The following is a 20,989-nucleotide window of genomic DNA, read 5'->3' on the forward strand; positions in this document are numbered from 1 at the left end:
TGATAGGTGGGGAAACCCGTATATTGTGTATAAACATATTCATGATAAGAAGATATATCGAAATATCCCTCTTGTCCATCCTTATGGAGACGAAACTTCATCGTCGAAACCAATGGACTAGCCTTACGACTCTGATGAACGATCGAATAAGCAGTACAGGCGGGAGTGGAGATGCCAATCAGATTAACCGACAACACACCTGTTTATGATATACCATTACCCAATTCAACGAGGACGTCGGAAAAGGAACAGAAAAATAAGGAATAATGAAGTCAGCTAAGCTTTATTGTGGAAACGTGTCAAAACAAGCAGCTTACCCGCTTGAAAACCTATATGTACAAACAATACACGTATCAGCAGATTGAACTTGTATTCACATCAAGTTGAAAGTATACTCACCACCAAGATGACCTTAGCGATTCAACCCAATGTACGATCAGTTTCAACCTCAATCTAGGTGATCGGATAGGTAGCAACCTCGCTTTTTCATATTCGTCAATTGGCATCACCTATTAGATAATCTTATCAGTACATCACGAACAATTACACATATGGAGATGGTTGGATGAGTTGACTTACCAAAGCCATCCAATAGCTGAATTCACTGGGATCAGTAGGCATAGATCCATATGTATTGTTCAATCGCTGTAACAACCATGGTGCACTACCTGATCTAAGCTGATCAATGAACGCTTGACAGATAGCCATCAGCTCCTCGGTCGTTTCGGGTGTATCATCCACACTTGTGGCGGTTTGTGTCTGAGATTGAGCCGACGAAGCGGCCAAAGCGGCGAAGTCCACCGATCCGGGTCCAGCGACAAATGTCGGTATACCGCCAAATACAGAAGGCGCTGGCAATGCTGAAGTAATAGCAGGTACACCACTCTGGATCCCAGTAGTGGAAGCACTACCACTACCTGAACCTGATGCCAGTTCCGCAGAAGTGGTGTTAGAAGCGATGACCGGGGATGAAGTTGAACCTGAAGGGCCAGCGGGTTTAGTCCGAGACACTGTGGCGTTTGCGCGAGCTAAGACAGCTTCTCTTTCCATGGCGATTTCTTCTTCAGGTGAGACATCGTCGATCCTGAATATGGTTATAATGATCGAACAAAGTTAGCGATGCAACAGTGCAATGAACAACTTCAATATGTTCGGGCATGTGAAATGGAAAAGGATGATTTTACGATAAAAATTCTCCTTATCCGAAACAAATTACTGGTAAATTGTGAGCAATGTTGGGAAGAAACATACCTTTCAATTCTTCCAACAGTATATCCATCCAGGTTACCTTTCTCCAAAAGCTTGAATCTATGTGTGCCGACGGTCTCCACCATGGATCGTCCATCAGGTAACATCTGTACCGATTGTATTTCCAGCATCGTGCCGTATTCCATGAGTCCTTGGAGTTGGGGTGAACCTGTTCCTCTGGCAGGTAAGACCATTCCAAACCTCGGTGAGGTGCATTCAATACATCTTCTGATCATCAATCTGTACCTCGGTTCGAAGACGTGTAAGATCGTCGGCATCCCCGGGAAAGCAAGTGTACAAACGAAGATGGGCGTGTTGAGTCGCGCATCTCGTTCATCTCTCTCGATAGCCTGTTGTCTCTCAACGTATTCTTCGGGGAAAGCAATTTTGACTAAAGAAGCGGATCATCCGTTAGTGTTCGATGACCAAGGCAATACACTTCAAATGATGAAACTCACTAATAGTCAATATCACTTTATTAACCGCATGATCCTGGAAGAATGCGAAGCTAGGTAGATCTTGTCGGCACACGGGACATCTTGAAGAATGGTCCAAGGAACGTGAAAGGCATTTCGAGCAGAATGACTAACCAGTGCCAACATTAGTAAAATATGTCGAATGAAATCACGTAAATAAGGTCAATCACCGAGAAAATCAATGATGATAAAAATTGATCACTTACATGTTGACATGGTGTAGTCACAGGGTTATACAATAACATTGCACATACATCACATTCCAAGGTTGCTAATAATTCTTTTTCGAAGTTATCTTGATTTTGGCTTTGATTGTTTTGACCCAAACTTGACCTAGGTAATAATCTTCTTGTCGTTCTTTCACTACGATCTCCTCTACGCCTCTTCGAGCCAGTTCTGTTCAGACTAATTGAAGATGAGGAATGGTTCAGATGAGAAAAATCGTCGGTCAACGAAGATTGCGAAGTAGTAGGGGGTAAAACGGAAGATTCAGCCTCGTTATCTGAACTATCAGACGATTCGACATCTGTATCTTCCTCGCCTACAATTCTAACTGCTTGATTTTCAAGTCTGACTTTCTCTTTCTGAATGATAGCAAGAATTTTGTCGACTGTGACATCAAGTAATGGAGATGCCGTTGCAGCAGAAGGAGCTTCGGAAGAATATGCTGGTGGGGGAGCGGGCATTGTACTCGGAGTAGGCGCTGGTGGGTAATAATGTACGCCTGATGCTGACGTCACGTTTCTCTGCGCGTCAGAGCTACCTTGACTATCCTGCTCCGCATTGGGACTTCCAGGCAATTCAACGTTTGTCATCGCACTGGAGGCGCTAGCAGTTGGACTAAACCTCTTGCAGGTCGGGATCGGGCACATGACGTTTGCCCAAATCGCTAATCGCTGCTGATGTTGTCGTTGTTGGGCAGCGAAAATCTCGTGTGGCGGTTCATTGGTGAAATGGAGAGGAGGTGGAGAAGGAATAACTATATGATTTGATGATAAAGTATGACCACAAGGAAGGGTAATGGGGTGGTGGAGACAAGGGGTATGACCATCGACCGAAGGACACAGAGCGCTTAAGATTTACAAGTCATTAACCATTGGATGTGCGGAATGACAACAAGATATCACTTACCATCCTAATACACGGCTCAACTTGTCAACCATATCTCTCCTCTTCTCCAGCCTCGACGCAGCTGACTCGATGTCCTCCGCCACACCAGTTGCTACAGGTAAATTAAGACCACCAATGCCATCATCACCTCTACCACTTGCGAAATCGGGGACAGCCCCAGCAGACGATATGAGTGGGATAATGCCACCATTAGGATCGATAGGCAATTGACTGGTAGGAATGATTGGTACAGGCCCAGCATCATTCGATCTTATACCTAATCCAATACCAGTTTCGGATGATATAGGGGGAGGAATGAGCTGTGCGATCTGCGGGGGATCGGATCCAACAGCAGCAGCTGCTTGAGATTGTCGAGCATCGGAGGGAGAAGGGGCAGATCGGGTAGGATGGGAGTCGAAGGAAGCCATTCGAAGAGCTTGAGGTCTATTTGCGAGTGACCGCTTTGATCGGTTGATGACATCTAAAGCTTCTTCGGTATTGGTGACTTTGCGATTTGGTAAGGTGCTTGGTCCAGCACCATCACGATCGCTACCGCCTCCACTATCCCGATCTTCGTTTCTCGAACCCATACTGCGTCTTCTCCTGCGTGTTGAACTACTCGATCCCACCCCTTCGTCTTCCGATAACCACCGATTCGCCTCTCCGTCGTCCGATCCCACTCTGCGGTGTCGCCGATGGATGTGTGAGGGCACATTGGCGGTCGGTCGCCACGATCGAGTGCCGATGGCTGGGGTGGATTGCGAAGGGGTAGTAGGTGCAGTGGATAAATCAGGAGTAGGATGGGCCGATGATGGATGGGTGGAGATTGATGATGAGGATGAACGGCGCATGGATGACGACGAAGAAGGATCGGTATGGGTGGAGTGGAGGGGTTCCGATGGCGAGGAAGCCCTATAAGGTGGTGGTGGAGTCGATCGGGGGGCCATATTGACTCTTGATGATGAAGGTGGAGTGGGCATAGTAAACCGATCGAAAGGAAAGAGAGTATCGAAGAACAAACAAACAAATGAACCGGAAAGACTCTCTGTTGTGTGTTCCAATAATCTGATTTGCAACGATCGGCTAGATCGATTGCGTTCTACAACGTCGATCTACCATGGATGGACAGGTGAATGGAAAGAAGGGAATGATTGGTAATATGAGTGATGGGTTGTATGGGTTGTTGGAGTATTATATGTATATGCGATCGATTGTTGACTGCGAGGGTGAAACCTTTGTCAGAATTGAAGATCGGCGTAGACAGAAGTGGTGATGAGTGATAGATCGATAATGTGGAGATAGGCGGAACGAGTGAGTTGCTGTACGCTTTTGGATGATTGATATGCGGAAAAGAGTACAGATAGAAGATGATTGAGATGCAGATGATTATGCAGATGTGACAGCAGGTGGTGGAGAATAGGTGATGATGACGACAGCATGATAGGTACCCACGATCAGATCAGATCAGATCATGAAAGTGGAAAATGAAGACGAAAATGAAAATAACTGAAAATGTGAAACACCAATTCTGAGTTTACATTCCTCAGACTCACCTCAGTCCATCAATCTCCTTCCTCGTGATCCAGCCTATGCTGAGAGTGATCTACGTTCGGCTTGTTCGTGTATGTATGTATGTACGGTAGTGATGACGGAGCAGATGGACAAAAGACTGATCAAGACGAAGACGGTGAAGAAATGGGATGAAAATGGTGGTACAGGTTCATAAAGTGTCGATCATCGACTACTTGTGGCGCTTCGAACCCTTTTACCATAGTACCCCTTCATCATCGGACAAAACAAAACCCAGTCTGCTGTATACTGCTGTTGTCTCATACAGTAGATACATGCATTTGCTACCTAGATCCATGCAACCATTACGAGCACCGTGTATAGATAATTGTTGCGAAAGGGTTCACCCTACGAATGTCATGCTTCACACATCCAATCCCATCCCAATCCATCAGCGGAGACGGAAATCTTGGAACAAAGATCGGATGCTATTCTACGGATACTCTTTTTCAGCAAGAAGTCTTGCTCTGCATGGTCAAGTCAGCATCAACATACACGAACAAACAACAATGACAATCACACGGATTGATGGGAAAGAGCTATCGTTCTCTTCCAGCCCAAACACACCAAGCAGCAAAAAGTTTTTTTTTAAAAAAAAAACGCAAAGAAGGGTGATCTTCGTCATCATCTCATGATCGATCTCGAACCTTAACTGACTTACAAGTGTTTTTGTCTGTAATTGTCGCACACACATTAGGTAGATCGTTGAAAGGTTAACCGCTATTAAGCAACTGTCCTGCGGAACACTCATAATGATCCTTACCCCTTCACCTCCCCAGCCAAGACTTACTTGTCTAAACGGGAAAGAAGGGTGGCGAATGGCAGAGAAGGGAAGGAGCACCTTCCGGCGGAGATGTAACTTTGGAGCTGGAACACAGGGGTGACCAGCATGTTGCGTAAGATACACGTGAGATGAGGGGAGTGGCGTCTTGCTGGAAAACTCATCATCGATCGAGAGAGCAATTCTCAAGATCAAAGTTCAGAACTCACTGGACAAATGTGGCACATCATCATCATCATCATCATCCCACATCTAGGCACCCTCCCCCCACTTCTGCTTCAGTCCTTAAGTGAGTATACCACTTACAGGTGGGGGAACCATCCACCGGCCAGCCGGACCGAGGATGAAAGATGGGATTCATGGAAAATATCGAGCGAGACAATTGATCAAGATATCATTCGTCAACACATAGCTTCGAGTAGTTCAATCAATCATCATCCTTGTACTCAGCCCAACCACATCTGCAACATGTTCAGATATCTGCCTAGAGCTGCTAGATCTACCGCGGTGGGATCAGCATCCGTACGCGCAACTGCCCGAGGGAGGTACTTCACCTCGAGCGCAGCTTCTTCAAGACAGAGGACAAGTCTAGTTCTAGCCGCAGCAGCAGCAGCAGTGAGTCATGATTATCCACCAACATAACGATCATGTAGTAGATAGCTAGCTGATGTACTGGTGATCACTGTTAGGGAATCGCAATAACCTACAAAACATTCTTCATCCCATCCATCAAAGCAGACGAAGGTACAGACAAGTATCCGGGTACGAAGCAACCTTCAGGTCAGAAACTGATAAGTTTCGAGGAAGTACAGAAACACACCAAGCATGATGATTGTTGGGTCATAATCGATGTAAGCTGCCAGCCATACTAACTTACAATGGATTGGAGCTCATATTTTGTGGAATGTAATCGTAGGGCAATGTATACGACGTGACTGATTTTCTAGAACAACATCCAGGAGGAGCTGAGATTATCTTGGCTAACGCAGGTAAAGATGCAACGTGAGTACCTGTAATCTCATATATCAAGACTTCTCTGAGACGATCAGGTAACTATCTCACGCTTGTGTTGATAAACCTCCTATCACACCTTCACAGCAAAATATTCAAACCCCTTCATCCACCCGACGCACTCGACACTCTCGCACCATCTCAACACCTAGGTCCTGTGGATCCCCTCTCGATGCCCGAACCCACCGAAGAAGAACCTACAGAAGAGGAATTAAGGATAGAAGAAGCTCGAAAGAAGTTACCTCCGGTAGATTCGATGTTGTTGGTTAATGATTTCGAAGATTGGGCGGAGCAAATCTTGTCAGGGACAGCTTGGAATTACTATAAGTCTGCGGCCGATCGAGAAATTAGTGAGTCCAGTCCCCGGATCCTGGCCTCCCAACCGTTACAAACGAGTGGTTTGGATTTCTACAGATTTCACTGACAGAGAATTCCAACTGTCGATCATCGATAATAGCCGCAGCCGAAAATCAAGATGCATTCCGACGATACTACTTCCGACCCCGAATGCTCCGCGATGCCACGCACGGATCGCTCAACACCGAGTTTGTAGGGATGCAGACTGCTTTACCTATATTCATATCTCCGGCCGCCATGGCGAAGCTGGGTCATCCTCTCGGTGAAGTGAATTTGACTAAAGGTGCTGGTAAATGTGGGATCGTACAGGGTGTGAGTTGGAGTTCGGTTTTCATCTGATGTTGCGTATACCCTCTCCCTGTGTTCCCATTCCAATATGGGTGTCATTGGCTTCATGTTATTGAGGCTGACGGATCCCCTCATCCAATGAATTTAGATCTCCATCAACGCCTCTTGCTCTCTTGACGAGATCATGTCAGCGCGCGAGCAAAACCAACAAGTCATGTTCCAAATTTACCTCAACAAAGATCGAAAGGCTTCCGAAGCGTTACTGAAGAAAGTCACGGAATTAGGTGCTTCAGCAGTGATATTTACGGTGGATGCCGCATGGAGATCTAAGAGAACCAGAGATGTTCGAGCAAAGGCAGCCGTAGCTCCTCCACCTTCTTCGAAAGATCAAAGTAAATCAAAGGCTCCACTGGGTGTTAGTCAGGCGATATCGGGTTATCAGGATACGAATCTGACATGGAATGATCTCGATTTCATAAGGGTAAGTCAAGCCCTCGGCTTCACTCATGTATCTCGTATTGCGATGTTGCGATTTTAGGGAAAAGCGATGCCCATACTAATAGTGAGAATACGATTAGAAAAACACAAATCTCCCGATTATCGTCAAAGGTATTCAAAGTGTGGAAGATGCCGAATTATGCGTTCAACATGGTGTACAGGGTATAATATTATCTAATCACGGTGGGAGACAATGTGATTTGTGAGTCTCTCAGTTGCGGTTGCTTTTTGAATGACAGTCACGACGATATTCGATCGGATCAATGAAGTAAAGTTGGATAATTGCTGAAGCTTCATTGATTAATATAGCGCTCCCGCACCTATAGACCTGCTGTACGAAATGCGAATCAACAAACCTGAACTATTCGACAAGATAGACGTGATGATGGATGGAGGTGTCCGATCAGGTGCAGACGTAGTGAAAGCCCTAGCACTCGGTGCGAAAGCCGTAGGGCTGGGAAGAAGCTTCTTGTACGCTAATGGTACACACGGTGAAGATGGAGTAGTGAGATTATGTCAGAGTGAGTCAAGCACTAGTCTACCACTTCCTTTTCCTTCTCACACACCAAGCGGAAACCAGACATTCTGCATATATATATAATACAAATGCTGATGGATGTTTGTGGTCTGATGGTTAGTCCTGGCTGAGGAAATCACCAACACGATGCGTAATATCGGTGCCAACGACATATCAGATTTGAAACCTGAACTGGTAGGACCGGCTGGTCCTTGGGTTTATGGGAATGCTCCTCCATGGGCAGGGAAGAGTAAGGCATAGGCGATGTGTCTGATAGCCTACAGTAGTATGGGTACGGGTTTTCAATTTCTGGTAATTCCCGGGTCTTGGATCGTATTGTATTGATATATTGAGATCGATCTGTATGCAATATATATATTCTACACATTAATTTCCGTTAATGACCGATGACTCGTGAAATACACTTTATTGCCCTTCCAGTTTCTTCTTCTGACAGTAGCGAGGGAAAGAAAAGAAATTGGACCGATCATTTCCCTCCTCCTCCTGCTCCCCCTCCTCTAGGCTCATCGGGACCCATCTGAATGGCGAAGAACAAAGCTATGCCAACGATGTACATCCAGTATTTCTGGAAGAAAGTCTTTTCCACTTCGGGAGGAGCGGGTGAGCCTGTCGTGGGGTCGACCGTAGGTGGTGGAGCGAGTGAGGGGCTGAAGAAAGTGATCAATTGAGGGTATTAGCAATGCCATTGAAGTGGTACCGTATCACGGAATGTGGTATATTGCATGATAAGTGGGAATTGCATATGCTTACCTATAGGTTTTATGTATATCCTTTATCAAATCAAATGTCAACTCATTCAATCCTGCAGGCAGTTTTACTGATATGGTGGAGTTGGAAGTGCTCTGACAAGATGATATCGATGACGAATGGGGTATGATGGAGATTGAAGAAGGGATTGAAGAGGTGGTAAGGTGAATTTGGATTTTAGGTGGTGAAGTGGATAAATAGCACTGTAACCGACGTGGGTGCGAATTGGCATGATCAGCACATGAATGAATAATATCGTCCACATAAAGGGTGGATGTTCGGCATCGAACAAGCGGAGGTATCATCCCGCAAGTGCGAAGATTTGTAGATCAGTAAGTATCCTTGACTTACAGCCTTGGTGGAACCTATCAACCATTCTTCCTGCGTATCATATTGATCCAGCTGGACTCCGACCTGATACCATCCCTTTCCATCATCTGTCTGATGATCTGACCCAGCTGGTCCATCCTCAAGTGTGGTAAGGGTATCTTGTACCAACAGATTACCGAGATGCTGGAATGGCGTGGGGGAAGTGGGTGAAGGATGGGATAAAAATCGATGGTGTATCCTGTATGTTGTTGAGTCGGCGTAGACTGCTGAAGAAGCCAGGAGGATGGCTGATATGCTGATTAGGGAGCGCATCTTGACTTTGACTTTGGCCTTGTATGTATACGATATGTTATACAGTAGGTTGTTAGATAGGTTAAGCTGTACTGTATGTACACTCTTGACATGAATTCGAATACCTGGACCTATTCCGAGATGCAGATGGCAGGCGGCGATGTCCGATTCCACAGCGAAAGACGGAATCAAAATGCTGCTGGGTGCTTGGACCGTCCGGTTATGAAGGTTTTGTTCTCGAGTGGATAAAAAGTTTGAATTTGTTGTTACCTGCAGTGTATATTATCACGATCTATCGCTCATATCACTAGAGAACACCCATCAGTCCACTTCTCACAAGATGTCGGCCCCGCCCAAGCTCAAATCAGCACTCAAGAAGACACCATCTTCCTCCATCCCAGCACAGGTTTCTTCGTCTAAAGCCAAAGCAGGTCCATCATCCAACACTTCCAACTCAAAAGGCAAATCAAAAGGATCAGTCACATTAGCTACTAAACCTACCCGATTCAAGGGGGAAGATCTAGAATCTGAAAGTGAAGGGAATGCATCTGGTTTTGAAGATGAAGACGTAGAGATGGATACCGATGAAGAGATCGAGAGGAGTAAAGAGGGCAAAGAAGGGAAGAAAAGTACTAGTAAGTTGACTTAGCACCTGGTTTGCTTCGTTCTCATCTTACTTTTGATGGAGATATCATCTGTAATACCGGAGCATGAGGTTGACTCGCAATTTATCTCCACAGAACGTAAAAGATCAACAACCACCGCAACAGAGTTCGGATCCACCTTGACCACCTTACTCGCCGATCCATTAACTCAAAAATCAAAATCAAAGAAGGCGAAGACAGTCAGCGACACTGCAGGTGAAACGAAAGAGAAGCAGAGAGAGAGTGAGACAGTACAACAACAGCAACCTATATTAGCTTTATCGGCGCACAAACCACCTGCAAAATCATCGGTATCGCTAGAAGCGAAAGCGAAGAGACAGCTCAAAGCTGAGAAAGAGGAGAAACAGGATAAAGCGAGAGTCAAAGATGTTGTAGAAGGTTGGAGTACAGGTGATGGAGTGATGGGTGGGATGGAATTTGAGAAGAGTTTGAGGAAGACTGCTCAGAGAGGAGGTGAGTGAAAGTCTTAAACGTGTTTCTATAAGTTAGATGAACCGATTCATTTCTATACTTCTTCCATCATTACAACAATTTACGGCCTTCTCATACGACGAAGTTCGTCCTCAACTTCATTCCGTAAATGCTAATTTTCTTTTTTCTTCTGGTGCGCAGTGATCAAGCTGTTCAACGCTATTCTCCTCGCATCTAAAAATTCCGAAGCAGCCATGACTTCCTTATCTGCGCAGGCCAAACTGAAACCCGAAGTAGGTAAGAAAAAGGAGAAAGATAATATCCTAGGTAGAGGTGGTAACAAGGAGGATGTTTTGACTAAGGAAAGCTTCCTGGATATGGTCAGGAAAGGTAGCACGAGGTAGGATAGGATGGATTTACGATGTATTAGTGTAAGATATACTACATTTTTACCCGTTTTCAGTCTGTATTTCTATTGAAACCAACTCTGAACCTCGACGCATCACTTTGCCTACCAGGGAATATGGTCTGATTAGTTTACTCATATTTAACCTAAACAACTATATACACGGCAGAAACTGAAACTGACACCCTAACAATTCACAAGATGTGCACACAAAAAAAACATGCCATATTAACCCATCTACTGTACCAAGACGTATATGAACATGCCTGCACATCAATTTTCGTAGTCATAAACATCCATTCTGTCTTGAAATGGGAAAAGAGAGAAAGTCAGGTGGGAAAATCGACTACACTAGATCACTCCCTGTTCTCAAAGATCAAATCGAATTTACCAGGAGTCAAAGTCAAATCCTCATAAGCAGTATCTATCATTCTCTTTCTTGACTGTTCCCAACTCTCTTCCTCTCCCTCTGTTTCCTTCTTGATCTTAATTCTGTGTCTAGGTATGATCCTAGCGATGAAAGAAACCATTTCGACTTCCGCAAATCTTTTACCTATACAAGCTCTTGTTCCAAGACTGAACCCTAAATACGATACATCCTCTCCTCCACCCTCTTTACCTGATAGGTGCCTTCGGGGATCGAATTTATCGGTTTCCGTCCAATGATATGGGTTTTTCTGACAGGCAGGTAAATCCAATCCTATCAAACTTCCTTTCTTCATTAGATGTTGTCTTTGAATAACATTCGAGCCGTCTTTATCCCATGTAGAGTAGGGCACGAGAACATCTTCAGTGGCGTATTTGAAAATTGGTCGAGCAACGTCGTGTTGTCTTAATGATTCGAGGGCGAAAGCGAGAAATAGAGCAAGTTGGTTCATATTTCTATAATCTATTGTAGCGAAAAGGAAAACAGTAAATGACAATCCTAATTCAGCTTACTGCGCTGTAAGTACTTTATTACAGTTGACTGATCACTTACTTGGCTCTTCATCGCCACAGTCTTCTTTGATCTCGGTGTACAGTTCATCTTGCCATTCGGAGTATAACGCGAGATTAGCCAGGATGAAAGCGAGTGCATGACCAGTGGTTTCATGACCGGCACTAAAGCCAATGACACATCATGGTCAACAACGTAAACAAGCCAATATCGACAAAGGTTATATGACAACTGTCGTCTCGATGATTGACTCACACAAGGAAAACGACTGATAGAATCCAACAATCAAATGCCAATGTACCGATATCAGCATGGGCTACCTTTCAGCTTTGGCTGAATGGAAGGTTCACTCACACATGTCAGATATGACCTCTTCTTCACTCAACCCCACAACGGATTTACCATAACCTTTACCTCCAATTTGGGTCTTTGAGTTGGGAGAAGAACCTCGTTCAGCTATGATTTGAGAATGAGCAAGTGCCCCTAGGGTGTCCTTTGGCGATTTGGAGGACAAATCATCTTCCGAGATCAATTGTTCACGTCTGTTTTGATATAAATTATGGGTGTGTTTGAGGTAATCTCGACGTGCTCGACCGTATCTTCGTAAACTACGAACAATACAAACCAACCATCAGAAACTTACTTTGGGATCACCAGTTTGAAAAGATGAGAGGAAGAGATACATACCTAGGAACCACCTTGAGTACCCACTGCGAAACATAAATAAATAGATCAATCGAATTAGCCTCGTCGTATGATGAATGAGTAGTTAGGCTTACAGAAGGCATCAAGAATTGAAGTAAAAGACTTTCGTCCATGGCTTCCATCGATTCGACGAAGGGCACTACAAATGCATAACAACTAAGCTCACTTAATCCTTCACCACATGAAAGGGTATACTCACTTTCACCTTTACCATTTGATCTTTGGATATTCCAAGGGATTTTCTCTCCGAAACCTACTTCTCCAATGACAGCGAAAGTGACCTATATGGATACACATCCAACAAAATCAGATGAATATTACTTTGATATAGTCCAGTTCCATGACGGCAAAGTTATTCACCTTGATCATCAACTTCGCCACATCCCTGATCGTTCCCCCTTCATCAACTTTCTCCTCAATCAACATCGTATCAACCTGTTCCGTCATGTTTTCCCAAACCTTCTCGAAGAGCTCTTCGCCGAAACAGCCCCTTATGGCATTCTTATGTCTCCTATGTTCTTCACCATCATAAGCACTGACGATATTACTTCCAAATTGTCGTATGTTTTCATAACGCTTTTCGAAAGAGGCTTTACCGAATGACGAAGTTTTCGTACAGATATATTTGGCCAGTTGGGGTGAACCGATAAAATATACTGGATGGGTGGGGAGGGCGAGGACTGTGAATGCCAATAAGTCCGATTGAGATGATTGATAAACTGCATTATGATACTTGCATGATTAGTCTACCTGCTAAATTTGACGAGACGAAAGGGAATCAATCGTGTATACTGTAGAGTTCCCAGCGATGCCGTATGCACATTACTCTACTCACTATCAAATTCAGGCTTAGTATAGAAGCTCTTGACGGGGAACAACCACGGTACATGAGGTAATCTAGGTCTTAGACCTACTTCCCAAGCGGGAAACAAACCATGTCGAGTAGGTAACCCTTTGACTTGCTATAAAGCGACATTCAACAAACAATATTAATGGAAGTCTGTGGGTGTTTAATACAGTAATGCGTGATTCATGCCTATTGATTAACATGTACTGTATTCACTTTAAGTACCCCAATATACGATATCAAGAGGTTCAAGATATAAAGACCTATACCACCCGATAAAACAAGGTAGATATGAGGAAGTAGATCTTTCACCTCCCTCAAGGTATGAGGGAAAGGTGGTAGACTCCATGCCATCGTGAGTTTGTTCTAATCTGCGATCTGATTATCGGTAGTTAAAAGTATTGTGTTCACAGTAATTAAGCAGTGATTTCACTGAAAGCCATCGACCATATGCGAGTGAGAGATATAAAGATCGCACTTCAAGCTGATACACCAGCAAGTAGCCCAAAGAGTCACAGTCGACCAATCCCTTCGCTCCCTTTAGTGTTGTGATGTGATAAGCAATCTCAGAACCGAGGATACCTCGGACACACTAAAACTAAAAACCCTTAGGAGAGGTATCAGTGCTTCGGATTGATGGTATCCATGCACAGTCAGCACAAGCACAAAACGGAATTGAAAGCACGGTTCTTCCATGACATTGATCCGATCAGATATTAAGACATGACCTTGAGGTACGGGTTTCTCCGTTTCGTATCTCGAGGAGAAAGACAGAAGGTACATACAAGGATGAACCTTGTTTTGCCATTTGGGAATAAGATGCTTATTATTGTTGTCACTGAAATCATGGATATGGACCGAGAGTCATATCAATTTGCATGTGAATAGTAAAGGGTCATGGATAGTTATAGATAAGCCGAGAGAAATATCGATCGTTTCGATACGAAGTAAGATCAACCTAGGTACTGCATTGGAAATTGCACAATGTTCACATCCCACTTTTGTTCGGGACTTCCGAAGTGAATAAATGCTATCGCCATCCATGGACATTCCATGCCTTCAGATTATGCCAGATTGTTCAAGTTCCTCTTGGAAAGATTAGTGGCATAATCCAAATTCTCGATGGATTCCGAATCTTCGTTGATATCTTTGAAATCTCGATTAACGCTCTTAGAGTGGAGTTGAGGCATGGAATGGGACTATTTACATCTCACACACATTCAGATATCTTTGATCAGCCATATAAACTCAATCTTTCCATGTCCTGTAGATTTGTGGACTCACCTCGGTGAAGTTATCTACCTCGACATGAACGGTATCTTGATGAAGTCTATTAGAACCCATCATTGCAAAAGTATTTGATTTCTGCGTTGTTTCCCCCACACAGATCAGATGATCACCTCAGTTCAGTGGGACCAACTTATCAGAGATGGTCGCGATCACTCACGATATGTTTACTTGACGGATCACGAGAATCGGAAGATCCATGAGCGGCTCTTCGAAGTAAGTATCGAGAGTTCAGAGTGGCGAAGTAACCGATAGCATAAGCTTTAGGGATAAGCAGACTGGCAGGTAGAGTGTCGAGGTGATTGATTTATCAGTACAGATTCACACTTTGTATCGATAGTAAACTTACTCGAAGAATTGAGAGAGGGCTGCAGGAGGAGCGATGGCAAATTGGATGGTGAATGCGAGCATACTACAGAGTGAAGTGGCACCGTCCAAATCAGCTATCGAATATTATACAGCATCGACAAGGGAATCATCAGCAGAAGCCAGCTTACAGAATGGTAGGACCAAGTTGAGTTTCGATAGTAATGCTATGATTTCACAATCAGTTAGCGGTAGATTTCTTAGGCCATGATTTTATGATTAGACCCACAGCACCAATCTCTTGATCAACGCATCTGTCTGAGACCAACCCGTCTTTGACTTGATCAGAGCATAAGCGATACTAGTCGTAATCATCACGTCTGAACCGAGTGACATCCCTTGCCACACTTGAGTTACTGTTGTCATTTTCTGCGACACACACACCGTGATGTCCCTATCAGCGACGTATCCAATCTGTATGTATATGCGGCACAAGTCAAGACTTACAGCAGCTTCTAGACCTGAACTGAGAGTACTGAACTTCCAAGTTAGGAAGATGCACATTCCACATTCTGCGAGACTATCAGAATAACCACATGATACATTTATCAGTAAGCTCTAAATTTTTTGTCTGCTTGATGAGTGGTAGCAGTAACTCACTTCAAAGCGCTCAAGAAAATGGCTAGAAACCAATTACGATCATTGAGTTGCCAAGTTCGATGAATGTAGAAGAATTTGATCGGACCGGACTATAAATTCAAAATATCCAACAAACAAACCAATCACTGTCAATCAGGATATGAGTACGATAGATATAGATGGTATTGTGAACTTACAACGGACCATCCCCAAGTTGGAAAGATCATAGCCAATTTGACATCGAGAAATACCGCGAATCTGCCAAAATCTACATTTAGGAAAAACGATCCAACCGATCTCATCAACTTGACTGACTTTCGTCTCCCTGCCGTACTATAAATGACTGATGGTAGTTTACTAACTGTAGACAAAGTAATGCATACCGAAGTAAATGATATATGCCGTCCAACCAATCTGATTCAACGTGACGTAATGCTAAATGCGAGAAAAAAAAAGACTTATATCAGTCTTTGCTAATCTAGATGATAATGTAATAGGGTAGGGTAGAACGCACCGTAAGCCAAGACATGATAGATCTCTCTGAATCTTTAGAATAGGTCCACCAAACTTGATACTGATGAATCAAGATACCAAAAGCCATACAATCGAATACCACTCTGCAGTTTAAACCGACCCGGTTGTATCAGCAGGACAACAGCGTGAAAAGGCCGCAAACACAGGAGTCGATCGTAAGCGTAACAAGTCAAGGGACAAAAGTCGAGAGACCGCTCACCCAATAATCCATGGACCAAGGTTGAAGCCCAGGCCATTCCCCAGAGCCATTCGAGCCAGCCCTTCGACTTGCTCGGGTGGCATGAGGGCGATATCGGGCACTTCAGCCATTTTTGAGGATGTACGTGGCGTTAGACTAGATGAAAGTCGAAAGAGAGATGTGATTCCTCCAGTTGTAAAATGAATGACAAACTGAAGTAACAGTAAGGTTATACGGATCCAGTAGAAACTGTAATCTGTAAGATATCTTTCAATAAAATATTCTTCTCTGTGTTATATCAATCTATCTCTCATGGTATCCAAGCAAGATCGGAATCAAAATTAAACTCCCTTCCTTTCCAGCTTATTCGGAGACTTCATCATCTCGTCAACTAGATTTACGTTTGTGCATCTGAAAGTTCTGGATAAGATCAATGCAATTCACTAGCCTCATATATGATGTACTGTGCATCATGAATCGGACCTTCGACTTTTACTGATGGTATGATCGTATAATGTGATTTGATCAATGATTTGTTTCACCAGTCGTAGGCCATCATGACTAGCGAGCGCGCGGACTGGCCTCGTACCTCGTATCTGTGTATACACTATCTCCTCGGAATAATTATCTCCTTCGACCATCAAGACCAAACTAAATTGTTTCATTCGAATATGATACAGTAGATCGAATTCAAAATTAACGAAAGGGCCATCCTTTGATGGAACAAGGAAAACGTGAGCGGAACCGAAATCAACGGAAATGACAATCTACGACGAATTACTGCAAATAGAGTTTAGCTGGTTGACGGTTGGGAAGCCGGTAAAGTCTAAATGAAGCTTGACCCCTATGTCCCATATGGTGAATGGTTGCATAGTACAATTCATATCTATCTTCACTTTAACACCGACCAGACTATCCGGTATGAGCTCGTATGGCTGATGATTGGTGATTGTTGGGAAGGCAGTAAGATATGTAGCATCAGCGCACGAGCCACAAACCTCAAAAATACCGCGTAAACCGTCGATGAGATAGCCTTTGACGGTGCTATTACATCATTTTATACTGTAGCAAAGCCCGAAAATCTCACTGCAAATAGGATCATTCATAGTGGATCGTGTGAACAATTCAATGGCTTGTAGTAAATAGGTCTATTTGACAGATTGGCAAGTTGAGATACATACATACATGCCCAGATCAGTAGAAAATGGAAACTATAGCGAGCGGTCCACGTAGGTAGTAACCACTTGAGAAAAGAAAAGACTGGTTGTATACAAAGAACAAAATACCAAGACGGAAGAAGTATTGAAGGCATTGAGCCCATTACTACTGCATTAAACGAAAGAGAAGGTATCAAAGTATCATCCTACTAAACCTTATACACCGTTCCATCTGCAAACATAATTTCATTCCCATCATTCATCTTCTGCACTGCCGTTCTCGCTTCTCTATTACCAAACATCTCTTCGGTTGACAAACCCTCATTGATCTTGGGAACAAGTTCAGTGAAATCTATCATCCCATCTGCGTCTAATTGATCTTCAAATATGGTCGATAATCGATTTCGGAACAGATCTAATCTCCGGGGGTTGATCTCCGCATCCGTCTCTTCTAAACCTCCTTCACCTTCAGCATCAGGAGGAGCAAGACCTAATGAAGCTTCTGCTTCACCCATCTCTACGTCATCTTCATCTTCCCCTTGACCAGCAGCACCATCTGCGGCAGCAGCAGCTGATCTAGTAGCCCTAGGTGTTCTGGGTGTAGGTGTAGATGCACCTCTTAGAGGAGGTCCACCTTCCATCCTTCTGTTCTTCTCCTTAGCTCTCTCCCTCTGAGACTCAGTGACTCCACCGGTGGCAACCTCCTCTTCACCCTCTGCATCTTCTTGCTCATCCTCTTCGTCCGAGTCATCGACCGATACGCCCGCATTGAGCTTCCGTCGTTTCCTCCTTTCAGGTTTGAGAACTTCCTTGAACAATGCGAATCGCAGGATCTCCTCTGCGGCCATAGCATCTCGCTCATCAACTGTAGATGAAAGACGGGCTTTGGCATGGGCGGTGGACAGACGAATGAGCGTTTCGAGCGTACGCGCTGTGAGAGGGGAGGTCTATGCGGGAACTCGTAATCAGCAACCAGTTTCCAGACTGAGACTCAGTATGATTGATTAAATGGCAACTCACCCTCTTCTGATTTCCAGCCAAATCATCATTTCTCAACGCGCTATAGACACTGACGATCCAATCTGCTGCTCCCTTCGTTAACGTAGGATGACATCGTGATTTCGAATATTGGATATATTTCTTGACGAAAGCGATGCTCAACACTTCTTTCTTCTTGTAAGCTCCTCGTCCGGATGAAGTGGTCACTCCACCATGTAAGAGAGGGTTGAATTTCTCAAAGACGGGAGTTTCGGTGATTCGTGATTCCGCCTCGTCGCCTCCGACATCAAGGTTCTGAGAGATGTTCTCGATGGCAGGTGCACCTATACACCAGAAAGTCAGTCTGAATCTCACGAGGTAGATCTAGTCTTTGCATGTGCTCGACTCACCCTCCTCTACTCCTGGTTGAAGGTATCTGTGCATCCTCAGTACATGTTCTGAGATCATTCGATCCCTTTGTTCATCGGTATCATCCGTGACCACAAACAGAAGATCGAAACGAGATAACAAGGAATCCGGTAATGCGATATTTCGATGAGGATCTTTGTGCACATCGTACTATTAACAAAAGATGTGATTGGTTAGCCACATGGAGATGACAGTGAATCTGTACTAATTTTGTACTTACCTGTCCGTAAATGGGGTTTGCAGCAGCAACGACACTACATCTAGCATTGAGCGAAGTGTGTATACCAGCTTTGGCGATGGTCACAGTCTGCTGTTCCATCACTTCGTGTATCGCTACTCTATCCACATCTGACATCTTATCAAATTCATCGATACACACCACCCCTCGATCGGCCAAGACCATCGCACCGGCTTCGAGACGTCTCTCACCTATGATCGAAGTAACCACAAGGTCAGCCTGATTCCTATCTATCGATTTTCCGGATGTACAGAGAAATTCGTCTCACCAGTATCTTTATCAGTGGTTACAGCAGCCGTCAAACCAACACCTGAAGATCCTCTACCAGTGGTAGCAATAGCCAAAGGCGCAGTGTTCAAGACGAACCTCAACATTTGGGATTTAGCCGTCGAAGGATCACCGACCATCAAGATATTGATATCTCCTCTGATGTGCGCACCGTTCTTCAAATTCTTCTCTTCTCCACCCAAAAGTAAAAGTAAAACAGCAGATTTGATGTAATCTGATCCATAGATTGATGGTGCAAGGGATTGAGATAAGAGTTCGAAGATGTTTTTACGCTTGGAGAGCTTGTTGATATTTCGGATATCCGTGTCGGTCAACGGAGTTTGGGCAATTCCACCACCTTGTTTCGAAGAGAGGAGGATAATATTATTGGCGATGATTGAGGTTCTAGCAACACAAAAATCAGTGAAACTGCTCGTTTGTCGAGATCCTCTAGACGAGATGGATGGATCCCACTCACTGGAAACCTCTTGCACCAGCACCACCACCTGAAGACTTATAGACTCCCACCAACTGAATTCTATCACCAGGCTTACAGCAATCCACCAGATCATCTGCCAGAACCACTTCGACACTTCGCGGTAGTTGTCCTGCAGGCGCACGCTCAGGCATCTCTTGGATGCTTATCGTCTGATGATCTCGGAAAGTCGATAATCCATATTCCATCAATAGAGGATGACCTGCTCCATCGTCTTGAGGTATCACTGTTGTCGATCCTGTCATTGTTGATGATGGGGCGATGATGGTCGCATCGTGATACGAACGAGAATGGAATTTACCGGTAGGGGGACAGAAGTGAATCGATTTGAGCATTTTTGGTCGGACCAATGAACCTTTATATTTATATATTCATACATGAATTAGCTTTCCGTACTCAACTGATAGCATGATTGAAAGAAGCTTACACCTAGTCACAATACCTTCCAAACTGACCATCTTACCAATCTGGTGACTCCTCAACGTACGTGGATTACAATGTTGTTGACCGAACGAACCTCTTAAACCGACGTAATCTATCATCCCTAGCATTAGCTAAATCCACCATCTCTTGGCTCGAAGCTCACTCACATTCGTTTCCTGTTATCTTGTGTTTGGTAGGATCATGCAAACTTTGCACGAGCTGCATCAAAGCAGCATCTAGAGCAGGGAGGTATTCGGTAGGTTGTAAGAGCAGACCATCCGCATATGTCCTCTCGTAATCCCTCAAATCATCTAGGTTCACTATCAATCGTACTTGCTCGAGGTCTAACATCCTCTTGATCGATTCTCGATAGTTGTAATTTGCTTGTGTCTATGACGGATCCATTCGTTCAGCCGTGTAGCTATAGAGTGGGAGGAGGAAGCGAAACTCACATCATCGTCCAGGAACTCTACGAACTGCCTGGCCCTATCTCGCATGAGATCATCTGCGAGGACTGGCATGAGTTCTTGTGTGCTTGGTAGGTCTGCCATTGTGGGGTGTGTTGGCTTGGGACGAGGTAGGATGAAGGGAGAGTGGCGGGATATAGATGTATATACCAAGAGAGGAGGAACAAGTAGACAAGGAAACGCGTAAAAGTGTAGCATCAGATATTCAGGAAATTAAAGGGGGATCAACGCGTAGAGTCGCGCCATTCCATGAGTGACGTGGATATAACAGACAGGTGATAAGGATGGATCCGTGGCATGTATGTGTGGGTCACACAGGTGGAGGTGGTCTATCTGGGCTTATTTCTCGAGTGTTCGACAATCAACCAGACAAGA

At 44.4% G+C, this 20,989-nt stretch overlaps 7 protein-coding genes across 7 annotated transcripts; 2 read left to right on the forward strand and 5 right to left on the reverse strand.

The window, feature by feature from the left end:
- Positions 1–395: 395 nt before the first annotated feature.
- I203_104416 (uncharacterized protein) lies at positions 396–3,814 on the reverse strand (the record flags this gene model as incomplete). Its single annotated transcript, XM_019143992.1, has 6 exons — positions 396–509; positions 580–1,084; positions 1,252–1,639; positions 1,707–1,833; positions 1,931–2,795; positions 2,856–3,814. 6 exons carry the CDS (start codon positions 3,812–3,814, stop codon positions 396–398), a joined length of 2,958 nt encoding a protein of 985 aa, XP_019007041.1.
- Positions 3,815–5,652: 1,838 nt separating this feature from the next.
- I203_104417 (uncharacterized protein) lies at positions 5,653–8,116 on the forward strand (the record flags this gene model as incomplete). Its single annotated transcript, XM_019143991.1, has 9 exons — positions 5,653–5,799; positions 5,874–6,035; positions 6,101–6,186; positions 6,283–6,545; positions 6,653–6,864; positions 6,989–7,321; positions 7,419–7,540; positions 7,648–7,859; positions 7,977–8,116. 9 exons carry the CDS (start codon positions 5,653–5,655, stop codon positions 8,114–8,116), a joined length of 1,677 nt encoding a protein of 558 aa, XP_019007040.1.
- Positions 8,117–8,342: 226 nt separating this feature from the next.
- Positions 8,343–9,265, reverse strand: I203_104418 (uncharacterized protein; the record flags this gene model as incomplete). Its single annotated transcript, XM_019143990.1, has 3 exons — positions 8,343–8,523; positions 8,627–8,826; positions 8,975–9,265. The coding sequence occupies 3 exons, from the start codon at positions 9,263–9,265 to the stop codon at positions 8,343–8,345; spliced, it is 672 nt and encodes a 223-aa protein (XP_019007039.1).
- A 319-nt stretch (positions 9,266–9,584) lies between these two features.
- I203_104419 (uncharacterized protein) lies at positions 9,585–10,724 on the forward strand (the record flags this gene model as incomplete). The annotated part of the gene is made up of 3 exons (XM_065517526.1): positions 9,585–9,879; positions 9,985–10,362; positions 10,522–10,724. The coding sequence occupies 3 exons, from the start codon at positions 9,585–9,587 to the stop codon at positions 10,722–10,724; spliced, it is 876 nt and encodes a 291-aa protein (XP_065374344.1).
- A 358-nt stretch (positions 10,725–11,082) lies between these two features.
- On the reverse strand, positions 11,083–13,569 carry I203_104420 (uncharacterized protein; the record flags this gene model as incomplete). The annotated part of the gene is made up of 9 exons (XM_019143988.1): positions 11,083–11,615; positions 11,706–11,827; positions 12,014–12,271; positions 12,351–12,373; positions 12,443–12,507; positions 12,568–12,649; positions 12,729–13,087; positions 13,204–13,330; positions 13,432–13,569. The coding sequence occupies 9 exons, from the start codon at positions 13,567–13,569 to the stop codon at positions 11,083–11,085; spliced, it is 1,707 nt and encodes a 568-aa protein (XP_019007037.1).
- A 710-nt stretch (positions 13,570–14,279) lies between these two features.
- I203_104421 (uncharacterized protein) lies at positions 14,280–16,290 on the reverse strand (the record flags this gene model as incomplete). Its single annotated transcript, XM_019143987.1, has 12 exons — positions 14,280–14,414; positions 14,500–14,580; positions 14,663–14,780; positions 14,852–14,914; positions 15,000–15,035; positions 15,098–15,237; positions 15,316–15,388; positions 15,469–15,557; positions 15,645–15,715; positions 15,810–15,882; positions 15,962–16,064; positions 16,181–16,290. The coding sequence occupies 12 exons, from the start codon at positions 16,288–16,290 to the stop codon at positions 14,280–14,282; spliced, it is 1,092 nt and encodes a 363-aa protein (XP_019007036.1).
- Positions 16,291–17,525: 1,235 nt separating this feature from the next.
- Positions 17,526–20,698, reverse strand: I203_104422 (uncharacterized protein; the record flags this gene model as incomplete). The annotated part of the gene is made up of 9 exons (XM_019143986.1): positions 17,526–18,263; positions 18,337–18,638; positions 18,705–18,873; positions 18,944–19,152; positions 19,230–19,633; positions 19,707–20,079; positions 20,152–20,259; positions 20,315–20,537; positions 20,600–20,698. The coding sequence occupies 9 exons, from the start codon at positions 20,696–20,698 to the stop codon at positions 17,526–17,528; spliced, it is 2,625 nt and encodes an 874-aa protein (XP_019007035.1).
- Positions 20,699–20,989: the final 291 nt, after the last annotated feature.

Source organism: Kwoniella mangroviensis (genome assembly GCF_000507465.2).
Source record: "Kwoniella mangroviensis CBS 8507 chromosome 1 map unlocalized Ctg01, whole genome shotgun sequence".
Lineage (NCBI taxonomy): Eukaryota > Fungi > Basidiomycota > Tremellomycetes > Tremellales > Cryptococcaceae > Kwoniella > Kwoniella mangrovensis.